Raw genomic sequence first — 15,714 nt, 5'->3', positions numbered from 1 at the left:
GATGAGGGACTAATTTCATTCCTATGCATGTGGATATCTAGTTTCCTCAGCACCATTTATTGAAGAGTCTTTTCCCCATTGTGTGTTATCGGTATCTTTATCAAAAATTTTTTGACCATAAATGTGTGGATTTATTATGGAGCCCTGGTTCTGTTCCACTGGTCTGTGTATCTGTTTTTGCACCAGTGCCATACTGTCTTGATTAGTATAGATTTGTATTGGATTTTGAAATCAGGTAGTGTGACAACTCCATCTTCATTATTTCTGTAAAAGATTGCTTTGGCTTTTGGGGTCTTTTGTGGTTCCATATGAATTTTAGCATTATTTATTCTATTTATTTTTAAAAAGTCATTGGTATTGTGATAAGGCTTGTATTGAGTTTGTAGATCACTTTGGGTAGAATGGACATTTTAACAATATTAATTCCTTCAATTCATGAACATGATACGTCTTTCCATTTATTTGTGTCTTCTTAAATTTCTTTTAGTATTGTTTTATACTTTTAATTATACAAATATTTCATCTCTTTAGCTAAATTTTTAAAATAGTTTTTTAAATAGTTGTCGTAAGTGAGATTTTTTGCTTGATTCCTTTTTCAGATAGTTTGTTGTTAGTGTATAGAAACACAACTGATATTTGCATGTTTATTTTGTATCCTGCAACTTTGCTGAATTTGTTTATTAGTTCTAACAGTTTTTGGTGGAATTTTTAGATTTCTCTCTATATACGATTGTGTCCGGAATCGGTTCCTTTCAGTGGGTTCCTGGTCTCGCTGACTTCAAGAATGAAGCCGCAGACCCTCGCAGTGAGTGTTACAGTTCTTAAAGATGGTGTGTCTGGAGTTTGTTCCTTCAGATGTTCAGATGTGTCGGAGTTTCTTCCTTCTGGTGGGTTCATGGTCTTGCTGACTTCAGGAGTGAAGCCACAGACCTTCGCAGTGAGTGTTACAGCTCTTAAAGGTGGTGCGTCCAGAGTTGTTTTTTCCTCCCAGTGGGTTCGTGGTCTCGCTGACTGCAGGAGTGAAGCTGCAGACCTTCGCAATGAGTGTTACAGCTCACAAAGGTAGTGTGGACCCAGAGAGTAAGCAGCAGCAAGATTTATTGTGAAGAGCAAAAGAACAAAGCTTCCACAGTGTGGAAGGGGACCCGAGCGGGTTGCCACTGCTAGCTCGGGTGGCCAGCTTTTATTCCCTTATTTGGCCCCACTCACGTCCTGCTGATTGGTCCATTTTACAGAGTGCTGATTGGTCCATTTTACAGAGTGCTGATTGGTCCGTTTACAAACCTTTAGCTAGACACAGAGCGCTAATTGGTGCGTTTTTACAGAGGGCTGATTGGTGTGTTTACACCTTTAGCTAGACACAGAGCACTGATTGGTGCGTTTTTACAGAGTGCTGATCCCTGTGTTTACAAACCTTTAGCTAGACACAGAGCGCTGATTGGTGTGTTTACAGTCCTTTAGCTAGACAGAAAAGTTCTCCAAGTCCCCACCTGCCCAGAAGTCCAGCCGGCTTCACCTCTCAAGATCATATTTATTTTTCAAACAGTCGGTGAACAATTTAACTTCATTTTCAATTTGGATGCTTTTTATTTCTTTCTCTTGACTAACTCCCCTGGCTAGCACTTCCAGAACTGTGTTGATTAGAAATGATGAGAGTACACACCCCTGTCTTGTTCCTAATCTTACAAAAAAATGATTTCAGCTTTTCTCTTTTGTGTATGATATTAGCTATAGGACTGTCATATATGGCTTTTGATGTATTAAGTTACATTCCTTCTATACCTAATTCGTTGAGAGCTTTTTTATCATGAAACGATGTTGAGTTTTTTCAAATGCCTTTTCTGCATCTACTGAGATAAGCATGTAGTTTTTGTCCTTCATTGTGTTAATGTGATGTGTCCCACTTACTGATTTGCATATGTTGAACCATTCATTCATCCCAGAGATAAATCCCACTTGATCGTGGTAAATATTCCTTTTAATGTGCTATTTAATTCAGTTTATTAGTATTTTGCTGAGAATTTTTGCATCTATGTTTATTAGTTATATTGACCTATAATTTTCCTTTTTTGGTATTATCTTTATCTGGTTTATGTATCAGGATCGTGATGGGCTCATAAAATTAGTTTGGAGGTTTTCCTTCCTCTTCGATTTTTTTGGAAGAGTTTGAGAAGGATTGGTAATAGTTTTTACTTAGATGTTTAGTGGAATTCACCAGTAAAGCCATCAGGTTCTGGCCTTTTCTTTTGTAGAAGGTTTTGATCAATGATTCAATTGCTCTTTAGTCATTATTCATCTATTTCAATTTTTTATTTCTTCATGATTCAATCTTGGTAGTTTGTATGTCTAGGAATTTATCTATTTATTTTAGGATATCCAATTTGTTGGTGTGTATTTGTTCATAGTAGCCTCTTATGATCATTTGTATTTCTGTATACTTAACTTTAATGCCTCCTTTTCATTTCTGTTTTATTTATTTGAGTCATCTCTCTTTTTCTTAGTATAGTTAAAAAGTTTGTTGATTTTGTTTTCCTTTTCAAAAAGCCAACTCTTAATTTTGTTGATCTTTTCTATTGTTTTTCTAGTTTTATGTTATTTATTTCTGCTCTGATCTTTATTATTTCCTTCTTTCTACTCACTTTGGGCTTAGTTTATTCTTGGTTTTTCTAGTTCATTTGAGGTATAATATTAGGTTGTTTATTTGAGATCTTCCATCTTTTTTGATGTAGGCATTTATTGCTATAAACGTTCCTTTTAACACCTGCTCTTTTATGTCTCCCATAAGTTCTGGTATGTTGTTTCCATTTTCATTTGTCTCAAGAGCAAACTATGTACCTTTTAAGTTAATGTACATTCGTGAAATAACAGTGCATGTATATTCCAGTACAAAGTGTTATGGTATAAGTTGAATGTGCAAGACAGTAAATAGGGAAAGAGTAGGAATTAAAGAGGGTGATTTTAATTACAGAATATGAATCTGGGGCATATTTTTAAGGAAATGAGTTGATTTGGCTACCAAAGAGTTACATGGTAAAAATAAAAAGAGAATTTTTATGAGTATTAACTTAGGCCTAGTTTTGGTTATCACTATGATAATATCTGGACTTCTGAATTAACGTGAATTTTCTTACAGGTTTACTCCTCTGCCCTTCTCAAATCTTACAAAAAGTTATTGTAACTAGATTGAGAAATAGTATAAACTACTTAAATGCTTTCGTAGTTGACTTTCATTTCTTGTAGTTGATATTTATTGACTGTCTTGGAGTGCATAAATATTACAAATGCATTGAGAGGCAGCATGATTTTGCCTATAGAATTAGTTGCAAGACCTTGTGTCCCAAACCTCCCCAAATCACAGATTTTTCATATGTTCAAAATATGATGTGATAGCTCATTTTTCCTCTTGTCTGACATTCTGTCTTTATTATTGTGCAATCTCTTTGCCCTGGTATTTACATAGTTTCATAAGGTATAATAGCCTATACATAATTATGACTGACTTGAAATTGTTCCTAGAGGTACAATTTTATAGGACAATTGATGACAGTTTTATAGGAAATTTTGTCAGATTAGGTTTTCGTATGTTCCAAATTCATACATTGTCCTATAGATTTTGGCTGTAAGCTTCTTAATATGAGTCGGCATCATATTAAGAATACTTAATGAAAAGGTGAAACCACCAATTTTTATTGCCTTGTAATTGTTTGTTATTGCTTGAGTCTGTGTTTATTCTTTCTTAGAAAGCCTATGAACAGCATTTTAATGGATAGCAGAAATGAGAAAGAGTGGAGATGGACTGTGAATTAGCAAAGCTCCAAATTGCTTTCTAGGACTAGAAAAATATTTAACAGGCCAGGCGCTGTTGCTCATGGCTGTAATCCCAGCACTTTGGGAGGCCAAGGCAGGTGGATCACGAGATCAGGAGTTCAAGACTAGCCTGGCCAAGATGGTGAAACCTTGTCTCTACTAAAAATACAAAAAAATTAGCCAGGTGTGGTGGCAGGCACCTGTAATCCCAGCTACTTGGGAGGCTGAGGCAGAGAATTGCTTGAACCCAGGAAGCGGAGGTGAGATCGCGCCACCGCACTCCAGCCTGGGCAACAGAGTGAGAGTCTGTCTCAAAAAAAAAAAAAGAAAACAGAAAAAGAAAAATATTTAACAATGAAGCCATACATTTCTGCAATTATAGTTTTGTTTGGAAATAAAGAATTAGCTTGAGAAAAAGTAGTTTGGAAAATGGTTGGAGGGCAATTAAATAATCTAGTATATCAGAGTAACATAACATGTATGTGTTTAGCTTTTGATAGATATTCGAGATCTTCCATCTTTGATCTGTATTTATCAATAGAGAGCTAAACATATACATGTTATATATATATAAACAATATTTTATATATATATAGTTTGTTTGTTTGTTTTGAGATAGCATCTTGCTTTATCACCCATGCTGGAGTGCAGTGGTGCAATCTCGGCTCACTGCAACCTCCACCTCCCAGGTTCAAGCGATTCTCATGCCTCAGTCTCCCAAGTAGCTGGGACTACAGGTGCATGCCACCACATCTGGCTAATTTTTGTATTTTTAGTAGAGACAAGCTTTCACCATGTTGACCAGGCTAGTCTTGAACTCCTGGCCTCATGTGATCCACCTGCCTCGACCTCCCAAAGTGTTGGGATTACAGGCGTGAACCATTGCACACAGCAGATTGATATATATTGATACAGTCTTGAAAACCAAATCTATATTTCATGTTAATGTTAAAGTTAATGTGATTTAATATGTTGAGATGAGTATTGAGTCAGAAGCATAAAATAGCTTACCAAAATTACACAGCTAACAAATGATAAAGACAAAAGTTCAAACTTGGTACTTTCCGACCCTGAAAAATCCTTTTTTTTTTTTTGAGACGGAGTCTCACTCTGTTGCCCAGGCTGGAGTGCAGTGGCCGGATCTCGGCTCACTGCAAGCTCTGCCTCCCAGGTTCACGCCATTCTCCTGCCTCAGCCTCCGAAGTAGCTGGGACTAGGGGCGCCTGCCACCTCACCCGGCTAGTTTTTTGTATTTTTTAGTAGAGACGGGGTTTCACCATGTTAGCCAGGATGGTCTCGATCTCCTGACCTCGTAATCCGCCCATGTCGGCCTCCCAAAGTGCTGGGATTACAGGCTTGAGCCACGGTGCCTGGCCAACAATCCTATTTTCATTTTACCCAGTCACCTTTGGTTCTCCTTATCAGTCTCTATTGGCCACTAAAACAAGACTTTCAAATGCTGTTTTCTCAGCCTCTGACTTTATTGGGCTTTTAACTCTTTGATTTTCTTATCATCTCAGTGTTCAGCTTAGTAGGTCCTTTAAGTGTCTATCTTGCTCTAGATAAGGATGTTAGGCCACAGGTTAAAAAGTATGACCCAGCAGATACTCTGCATTTGAAGAATTGGCTCCTGAACTACCACCACCTTTTCCCCCTGTTATTTTCTGGAACTGTTTAGCCCAACTGTTTCAGTGTAATACACTGACACATTATAATACATAACTTCTTTTTAGGTGATGTATTACCTAGATATATCTGTGGAATGACACAGATTAAGAATTGGGTAGACCGCGGTGACTCAAGCCTATAATCCCAGCACTTTGGGAAGCCGAGGCGGGTGGATCACGAGGTCAGGAGATCGAGACCATCCTGGCTAAGACGTCAAATCCCGTCTCTACTAAAAATACAAAAAAATTATCCGGGCGTAGTGGCAAGCGCCTGTAGTTACAGCTACTTTGGAGGCTGAGGCAGGAGAATGGCGTGAACCCAGGAGGCAGAGTTTGCAGTGAGCCCAGATTGTGCCACTGCACTCCAGCCTGGGCAACAGAGCGAGACGCCATCTCAAAAAAAAAAAAAAAAAAAAAAGAATTGGGTAGAAGTACCTAATAATTGTATGAGTTTGTGTAAATTTCTTAAGTTCATTGAGTCTTAGTTTATTTATGTACAAGAAAAGAATAATATCAATTTTGGGGGGGTAATTGTGAGGATTACATAAATATATCAAGTGCCTAAGTGTAGCACATCTGGTGTGTAGTATTTCCCAAGAGATGGCAGTTTCTTAACCTTTTCTCTGATTTCTGATCTGCTATGCTGTCTCTGGGCATCTGCTTTAGTCTTGCTTCATTCATTCACTCTATTCCTACTCTCACTGTTGAAAAGCTATAGAGTCTCACACCTTTTTTTGTTTGTTTTCATTTTTTGTTTGTTTTCTTTTAACTTTTAGGTTTAGGAGTATACAGACAGGTTTGTTATATAGGTATACTCATGTCATGAGGATTTGGTGTACAGATTATCTCGTCACCCAGGTAGTAAGCATAGTGCCTGATAGGTATTTTTTCTGATCTCTCACTTCTTTCATCTTCCACCCTCAAGCAGGCCCTAGCATCTGTTAGTCCCCTCTTTGTGACCATGTGTTCTCTTTATTTAGCTCCTGCTTATAAGTGAGAACCTGAGGCATTTGGTTTTCTGTTCCTGCTTTAGTTTGCTAAGTATAAAGGTCTCCAGTGCCTTCCATGTTGCTGCAAAGAACATGATCTCATTCTTTCTTTATGGCTGTGTAGTATTCCGTGGTGTATAGGTACCTAATTTTTTAATTCAGTCTACTGTTGATGGGCATTTTGGTTTATTCCATGACTTTGCTATTGTGAATAGTGCTGCAGTGAACATACGTGTGCATGTGTCTTTATGGTAGAACAATTTATATTCATTTGGTTATATGTTCAATAGTAGGATTGCTGGGTTGATGGGTACTCTGTTTTTAGTTCTTTGAGGAATCACCACACTGCTTTTCACGATGGCTGAACTAATTTACACTCTGACCAGCAGTGTATAAGTATTCTTTCTCTGCGACCTTGCCAGCGTCTGTTTTTTAAAATTTTTTTTTTTCTAATAGCCATTCTGAATGGTATGAGATGATATCTCCTTTTGGTTTTGATTTACATTTCTCTAATGATTGGTGATATTGAGCATTTTTTCATATGCTTGTTGGCCACATGTATGACTTCTTTTGAATAGTGGCTGTTTATGTCCTTTGCCTACTTTTTAAGGGCGTTTGTTTGTTTATTTGCTTGTACATTTGTTTAAGTTCCTTATAGATTGTGGATATCAGATCTTTGTCAGATGCATAGTTTGTGAATATTTTCTTCCATTCTGTAGGTTTTCTGTTTTCTCTGTTGATAGTTTATTTTGCTGTGCAGAAGCTCTTAGGTTTAATTCGATCCCATTTTTCAGTTTTTGCTTTTGTTGCAATTGCTTGTAGGGTCTTCGTCATGAAATCTTTGCCAGTTCCCTTGTCCAGAAAGGTGTTTACTAGGTTATCTTCCAAGGTTTTTATAGATTTAGGTTTTACATTTAAGTCTTTAATCCATCTTGTGTTGATTTTTGTATATGGTATAAGGAAGGAGTCTGATTCCAATCTTCTGTATATGGCTACTCTGCTTAAAAGCTCCTTGAGCTAATAAACAACTTCAGCAAAGTTTCAGGATACAAAATCAATGTACAAAAATCAGTAGCATTCCTGTACATCAATAGCATTCAACAGCACCAAAGTGGAGAGCTAAATCAGGAACCCAATCCCATTCACAATTGCCACAAAAAGAATAAAATACCTGGAAATACAGCTAACCAGGGACATGAAAGAACTCTACAATGAGAAGTATAAAACACTGCTCAAATAAATCAGAAATGACACAAAAAATGGTAAAACATTCCATATTCCTGAGTAGGAAGATGCAATATAGTTAAAATGGCGATACTGCTCAAAGCAATTTACAGATTCATTGCTGCTCCTATCAAACTATCAATAACATTCTTCATAGAACTAGAAATTAACTATTTAAAACTTTATATAGAACCAAAAAAGACCCTGAATAGCCAAGGAAATCCTAAGCAAAAAGAACAAAGCTGGAGACATCATGTTACCTGACTTCAAACTATACCACAGGGCTACAGTAGCCGAAACAGCATGGTACTGGTACAAAAACAGACACACAGACCAATGGAATGGAATAGAGAGAGAGCCCAGAAATAATTTCACACACTTATGACCATCTGATTTTCAACAAAGTTGACAAAAGCAAGCCATGGGGAATAATGTTCAGTAAGTTGTGCTGGTCTCACACCTTTGTCCCCTCTGAAAGTTCATAGTGGGCATAGCCTGACCATTATGTTGAACCCTGTTTTTCTTTGGAGGTGCCTGTCTTAGGTCTCTAGTGGGTTTAATTTAAACCAAGTAATTTAATGTGGATTTCTTTCATGATGTGACTTTTCTCTTTAGAATTTGTTTTTGCCTCTATTGTATCTGTTCTACTTGATCTCTAAATTAACTCCTTTTTTGTTTTAAATCATCCAGAGTGTGGCCCATCAGAAAATACAGATGAAACCATAGAGATGAGGAAAATGTATTGTCTGTATACTAAAATAGGTCATCATTATTTTTTATGCTACAAATAAGATTTTAGTCAAATAAATACAAATTTAGAAAATATTCAATTCCACAAAGTAATCAAAGACATAAAATCCATAAAATATCTTTTGTTTAATTAGTAGAAAAATTAGCAGAAAAACTTATAAAGTGCTGATGATTATGCAATGAAGTAATACTCTACGAAATATCTAGGGACAATGTAAATCAGAACATACCATAAGCAGAGTCATTTAACCAGATATTTGGGAGTCTAGCTTTCACTTGTGTTTGTCTTTACATACAAGCATATACATTATGGATCACAGTCTTCATACCCCTCATCCTAGTAGCTTCAAAAAGTAATTCCAAAGAAATTATCCAAATTATATAAAATTATGTAAGTTTTAAAATGTATTGTGATATTTTTTATTTATAGTTTTTCTGTTTAAAGCCTGCTAGAATCATACTGACCCAGTATAACATATGAAAAAACATATAAAAGGGACACTGTAGTCATACTCTTTCATTTTCATGATCTCTTACTAGAACTGACTTACTCTGTTTATAATAGCCAAAACAAAAAGAAAGAAAGAAAAAGAAATAACCTAAATATCCAGTATAAGAGGAATGGCCAAATAAATTGTGGTATACTTCCAGAAAGGAATACTATGGAACAATTAAAGGAATAAACTACAACTAGATGAAATACACTTCAAAAATTTTCACATTCATAATATTCAACTGAAAAAGGAAGTTGCAGAAAGACCTACATAATATTATAGAAAGCTTCAAAATATGTAAAATAATATAACATATTGTTTCTGGTTATATACTTGTCATAATAGTACTTTTAAAAAACAAATGGGATGCCTAATACCAATAATGGTCATCTCTGGGGAGTGGGAGGAAAATGATTAAGGAGGTCACACAGGGTCTTAAACTGTATTTGTAATGTTTAGGGGATACGTAAGTATTCATCTTATGATTCTGTATTTTTCTGTATGGCTGAAAGATTCTGTAATTTCAAAAAAGAAGGATGATTCACTAAATTGATCATAGTCTTTTTAAAACATATATCATCCTGTCTTTTGAAAAAGATGATAAATAACAGATATGAAATTTATATAATTCACTAAATGTAGAGTACCTTGAATCTTTTAAAGAAGACACTAAAATATTAATTTTAAAATCCATATTTTCAAAATTGACTTAGAGTTTATATTCATAAATCTCAGTATTTTCCAAGAAAACAAAATGCATCCCCTCAATTATTTTTTTCAGGTAACCTTTTTGTTTTAAATAATTATTTTCTTTTCTTTTTTTTTTTTTTTTTTTGAGACGGAGTCTCACTCTGTCCCCCAGCTGGAGTACAGTGGCGCGATCTTGGCTTACTGCAAGCTCCACCTCCCAGGTTCATGCCAATTCTCCTGCCTCAGCCTCCCAAGTAGTTGAGACTATAGAAGCCCGCCACCACGCCTGGCTAATTTTTTGTATTTTTAGTAGAGACGGGGTTTGACGGGGTTTCACCGTGTTAGCCAGGATAGTCTCGATCTCCTGACTTTGTGATCCACCCACCTCGGCCTCCCAAAGTGTTGGGATTACAGGCGTGAGCCACTGCGCCCGGCCATAATTATTTTCATTTTATATGTGTTAAATCATAAAGCAGTAAACACTGGTTTCTAGATACAGTAGGGATTATTGTTCACATTTGATTTTCAAGAATTTTTTAACTTGGAAGGAAGTTTCTGAAATTTATTCTCTGTAGAATACTGTATTCTACAATATTGTAGAATATTGTTTCTCACTTTACTTAAGATTTCAAATATTGTTTGTCTGCTTTCAATTTAGAAAAGAAGTAATTCTTGATTAAATAACTGGGCTTTGTGAATTTCACCTTAGTGTTACAGCTACTGATGGTGATGGAGCTATTATATGAGATGATTGCCATCAGATGTTAATTCCAGGATTATTTGAATGGAAGGGTATTATGATGAGGAGAACTTTAGGGAAATTCCTAATTGAAAAAGAAGTGATTTTAAGTTTTGTTGAAATTTTATTTTAATTTATGTTAGATTCATTAACTTTATGATTTACACTCTTGTATTTCAGGGAAAGGTGGCCCAGACAGCGTGTATGTCAGCTTGCAAGCATTTAGCTACATCCTTGATGCAACTTTTGCTGGAAGCTGAAGTGCGGCAGCTCACCTTGGGAGCATTACAGCAGTTCAACTTGGACGTCAGAGAATGTGAACGTAAGACAATGACCATCCCTGTGCTTGTTTGTCTTACCAGCAAACTCATTTCTGTGGGGGGAAAAATGTTTTAGGTGTTTAGGGTCCTTGTTCCTAATGGAGTCAAAGAATACCTAGATAACAGAGATAACTTATGGAACATCTATTTATCAGCAAGCTAATTTGAACTCCCAGAAGTGCTTAGATCCATATTTAAAACAGAAGATCTCTAGCTACAAGGAAGTTTGCAATCTATAGGGTGATATAAGGGAGGCGTGCATTTAATAGACACTAAAGAAAACCCAATTGGTCCAAAGGCTTCAAAAGAATGTAGCTTCTAACACCTTTCTTCTAATATTCTATTTAAAAACTAGCTACATCTTATATGCAAACTCTTGTTAGTCTAAAGAACAAATGCTGTGTGCATTAATTAATCAGAAATGTTTTCTATTATACGAAATAAAAAACTTAGAGTGGCTTGAACAAATAAATTTTATTTTTCTCAAAGGCAGACAGTTGCTGTATTGGTTTAGTTGCTTAATGATGTCATTATGGACCCAGGTCTTTCGTTTCTCCTCCTTTGGTATAATTAGAGTGTGAACTCTTCATTTTCATTTATATTACAGTCAGAAGAGACCCACATTCAAGACAGGAAATGGACCAGTCTTCACCTATTCCTTTTATTAAGAAAATAAGAACCTTTTAAGGAGATCCCTGACAAACTTTCCTATATGTCTCATTGAACAAAACATTGCCATATGATCACTTCCAGCTCTATGGGAGGCTGGGAGATTGAGTATCTGACAAAGTGAAATAGGAGCATCATTATTGGCGTAGTTGACTCATCATAAATGATCTACTCGAAGTTGAATGCAAAATTAGGCTTTGGTTAGGAAAGAATGAAGAGCTGTCAGTGAGAAATGAAAATGAACAAGAAATGATATGACTCTTGGAATTTTTTTTATTCTAAGAAAATTAAACTAATGGGAAATTATATGAGTCTGCTCACACCCTTGGCCCACATTTTTATTTTACTACTTACTGGTTTCCTTTGCTTGACTTTTGATATGTGGAAATTAAGGTTTTATTGGCAATGCTATTTTTAATTTAAAAAGGCATTAATAGGACTTCCAGTTATAGCCATCACAGAGTAAAAGGTATTAAAGTTACCCTTTTGCCATAAACAATTATAAAATTGAATGAACTACATGAAGCAACCCTATTCATGCATTTGATAGAAGACATAAAAAGGCAGTGATACTTCAAAGAAAGGGAAACACATAAGGTAATCTTGCCATTCTCCCCATTTTTCTGTCTGGGGACACTGTCTAAATAGTAACATAGGAAAGTAAAGCCCAAACAAAAAGCAGTGTTTTTACAAAGAAAAGACAAAAGCAAAATCCCAGAGACTGGCTTATAGGGCTGGTGTGACAGCTGGGATTGTTGGAGCAAGGTACCAGAGAGCAGGAATTGTTCAAAGAAGTAGTTCTATTAATCAGCACTGGAGAGCCCTTGAGTCTTTGGTAAAAAATTTAGTAGCCATGTGCAGAGTGAAACTCTGTGAGGCTTGGCAGAGAACAGCCACTGGAAGTCTGTGAGATGAATAAGGGTGCCAAAGGTCACTGGAAACATACACAGAAACATTGGAATTCTGACCAACCAGAATGAAGGAGTCCAGCTAAACATCTTTTGCATTCAGTAAGACCCCAGAAGATGATGTCTTAAGAGTGCTACTCAAAGCTCTAGAGGAGGAGCTCCTCTGTTTTTTTTTCTTAATTATATATGTTCATCATGTACATTTGTTGTTTTGAAATATATATACATTGTGGAATGGCTAAATTGAGCTAGTTAATATATGTATTACTTCATATACCTTTTTGGGTGGTTAAAAAAACAAAGTCTCCTTTCTTAGCAATTTTCAAGATTTCAGTACATTGTTATTAACTAATGTCACAATGTTGTATAATAGATCTCTTGCACTTATTTCTCCTAACTGAAATTTTATATTATTTGATCAATATGACTCAACTTCTATGAGTTCATTGGCAGCCACCATTCTGCTGTCTACTTCTATGAGTTCAACTTTTGTAGATTCCATGTATAGGTGAGGTTATGCACTATTTGCCTTTCTGTGCCTTTTCTTACTTAACATTAGGTCCTCCAGGTTCATCCATGTTGTCACAAATGACAGGATTTCCATGTTTGTAAAGTTTGAGTAATATTCCATATTTTATTGTCTATTTATATTACATTTTCTTTATACATTCCTCCACTGATGTACACTTAGATTGATTCCATATCTTGGCTATTGTGATAATGCTACAATGAACATAGGAGTGCAGATATCTTTTTGGCAAACTGATTTCATCTTCTCTGAATATATGCTCAGTAGTGGGATTGTTGAATCATATGGTAGTTGTATACTTTAAAACTACTTGAGGAATTCCCATACTGTTTTTCTTAATGGCTGTACTAGTTTACATTTCCACCAATAATGCACAAGGATTTCCTTTTTTTCACATCCTTTTCAACACTTGTTATTTCTTGTCATTTTGATAGTAGCTATTCTATTAGGTATGAATTGATGTGTCATTATGATTTTAATTTGCCTTTCCCTGATAATTAGTGATTCCGAGCATCTTTTCATATTCCTGTTGGCCATATGCGTATCTTCTTTTGAGAAATGTTGATTCAGGTCCTTTACCTATTTTTTAATCGAGTTATTTTTCTTGCTGTTTAGTGTGAATTTTCGACATATTTTGAATATTAACCCCAAGAGCTACTCTTGACCCTAACAATTTCGCAAGATAAAGTGACTCTGCCGATTAAAAAAAAAAAAAAAAAAAGGCCTTCCAACAAAACTCAACGGCCTTTGAAGGATGAGGAAGAAAAGACAATTCCACACTCTCAAGCACATAGCATACACAGTTTTACAGCAAAAAGCTAAAATTTGACACGCAGAGAAGCAAGAAAATGTTACCCGTAACAGAAGAAAAGATAGACAATAGAAATAGATCCACTGATGGCACATATGTTGGAAATTTCAGACAGGGGCCTAAAATAATTTAATATAGTCAGTAATTTAAGAGATAAGATGGACATAGTACATAACTGGGTTCAGAGTTTCTCAGGTTTGAGAAACAGTATTAACACACTAATTTAAATAGCTCAAAAAACTTTAGCAAGATAAATACAAAGAAAGCTACACTGAGGCACATTGTAATCAGATTGCTAAATAAACTATAACAGAGAGAAAAATTTTAAAGCAGCCAAAGAAGAAAAGGCGTATTACATAATGAAGAACAGTGATAAGAGCTACAGCCAACTTACCAGAAACAGTGCAAACCAGAAGGTAGTAGAATATCTGTAAAGTCCTGAAAGAAAAACAAAACAAAACCTGTCAATGAAAACTCTGTATCTTGTGAAAATATCCTTCAAAAATAAACGGAAAATAAAAACATTTTCAGATAAACAGTAGTTGAATTTGTCACCAGATTTGCACTACACAAATGTGAAAGGTAGTTTTCAGGGTAAATGGAAATGATACTATATGTTACCCCAGATCTATAATATAGATTACATTGTTCAAAGATGTCTACAACAGTATCTCCCTTACCACATTTTTTTCTAGAATCTTGAGACTACTTCATTACGAAATGGCATCTAATTCCCCTCCCCTTGAATCTGGGAAAGCTTGTGAGTTGACTGTAACCAACAGAATATGGCAGAAGTGGCCCTTTGTGACTCTGAGTCAAGGCCGTAAAGAATGGTGCTGCCTCCATCTTGGCTGCTGTGTAAAAAGTCTAGCTATGCTGAGGCTTCCAAGCTTGAAGAATCTTAAGCAAGCTCATGTGGAAAGACCACATGAAGAAGGCTTGAGCCTATCTTAACAGGTGCCTAGCTAATTTCTAGCTGTCTCATTTCCACTGTTTTCTTTCTTCTGCTTACTTCTCGTTTATTTGCTCTTCTTTTGTTAGTTTCTTTTGGGTAGAAACTTAGATAATTTATTTGAGACTTTCTTCTTTTCTAATATGAGCATTTTAGTATTAGAAATTATTGTCTAAGTATTATTTCAGCCACAGTATACAAATTTTAATGTGTCATGTTTTAATTTTTATTCATTTCAGTATTTTCAAATTACTTTTGTGTTTTACCTATGGGTTATTTAGAAATGTGTTACTTCCCAAATATTTAGAATTTTTTTTTTTTTTTTTTTTTTTTTTATGAGACGGAGTCTCGCTCTGTCGCCCAGGCTGGAGTGCAGTGGCGCGATCTCGGCTCACTGCAAGCTCCACCTCCCAGATTCACGCCATTCTCCTGCCTCAGCCTGTAGCTGGGACTACAGGCGCTTGCCACTACGCCCGGATAATTTTTTTGTATTTTTAGTAGAGACGGGGTTTCACCATGTTAGCCAGGATGGTCTTGATCTCTTGACCTCGTGATCCGCCCGTCTCGGCCTCCCAAAGTGCTGGGATTACAGGCGTGAGCCACTGTGCCCGGACAGGTTCTGCTTTTTTATTCAATATGAGAATCTTTTATTTTTCACTGGGTTGTTAGGTGACTTATATTGAATGTAATTTTTTAATTTTTGTAGGTATATAGTGGGTATATATATTTATGGAGTACATGAAATATTTTGATACAGGCATGCAATGTGTAATAATCACATTGTGAAAAATGGAATATCTGTCTCCTTAAGCATTTATCATTTGTGTTACAATCTAATTATGCTCTTTTAGTTATTTTAAAATGTACAATTAAATTATTTTGACTATTGCCACCCTGTTGTGCTAATATTAGGTCTTATTCATTTTTCTAAGTATTTTGTACTCGTCAACCATCCCTACTTCCCCTCTCAACACTCTGCTTCCTGGCCTCCGATAACCATCCTTCAACTCTCTATCTTCATGAGTTTAATTGTTTTGATTTTTAGATCCTACATATAAGTCAGAACATGCAATGTTTGTCTTTCTGCGCCTGGTTTAACACTTATCATAATGACCTCCAGTTCATTAAAATGACAGGATCACTGTTACAAATGACAGTATTTTTT

General features: G+C 35.8%; 1 protein-coding gene across 6 annotated transcripts in view; it reads left to right on the top strand.

Moving 5' to 3' along the window:
• Positions 1-15,714, top strand: part of LOC105465254 (exocyst complex component 6B) — a 676,825-nt gene that overhangs the window by 448,726 nt on the left and 212,385 nt on the right. For all 6 annotated transcript variants that reach the window (XM_011713573.3, XM_071076900.1, XM_071076905.1 and 3 more), the window contains one exon: positions 10,541-10,682. In XM_011713573.3, the coding sequence (XP_011711875.1) occupies positions 10,541-10,682 (142 nt within the window). The remainder of the gene's footprint in view (positions 1-10,540; positions 10,683-15,714) is intronic.

This window comes from Macaca nemestrina, chromosome 13 (genome assembly GCF_043159975.1).
Source record: "Macaca nemestrina isolate mMacNem1 chromosome 13, mMacNem.hap1, whole genome shotgun sequence".
NCBI classification, from domain to species: domain Eukaryota; kingdom Metazoa; phylum Chordata; class Mammalia; order Primates; family Cercopithecidae; genus Macaca; species Macaca nemestrina.
The sequence above is the reverse complement of the archived record's forward strand: the minus strand, read 5'-3'. Positions and strand labels throughout refer to the sequence as shown.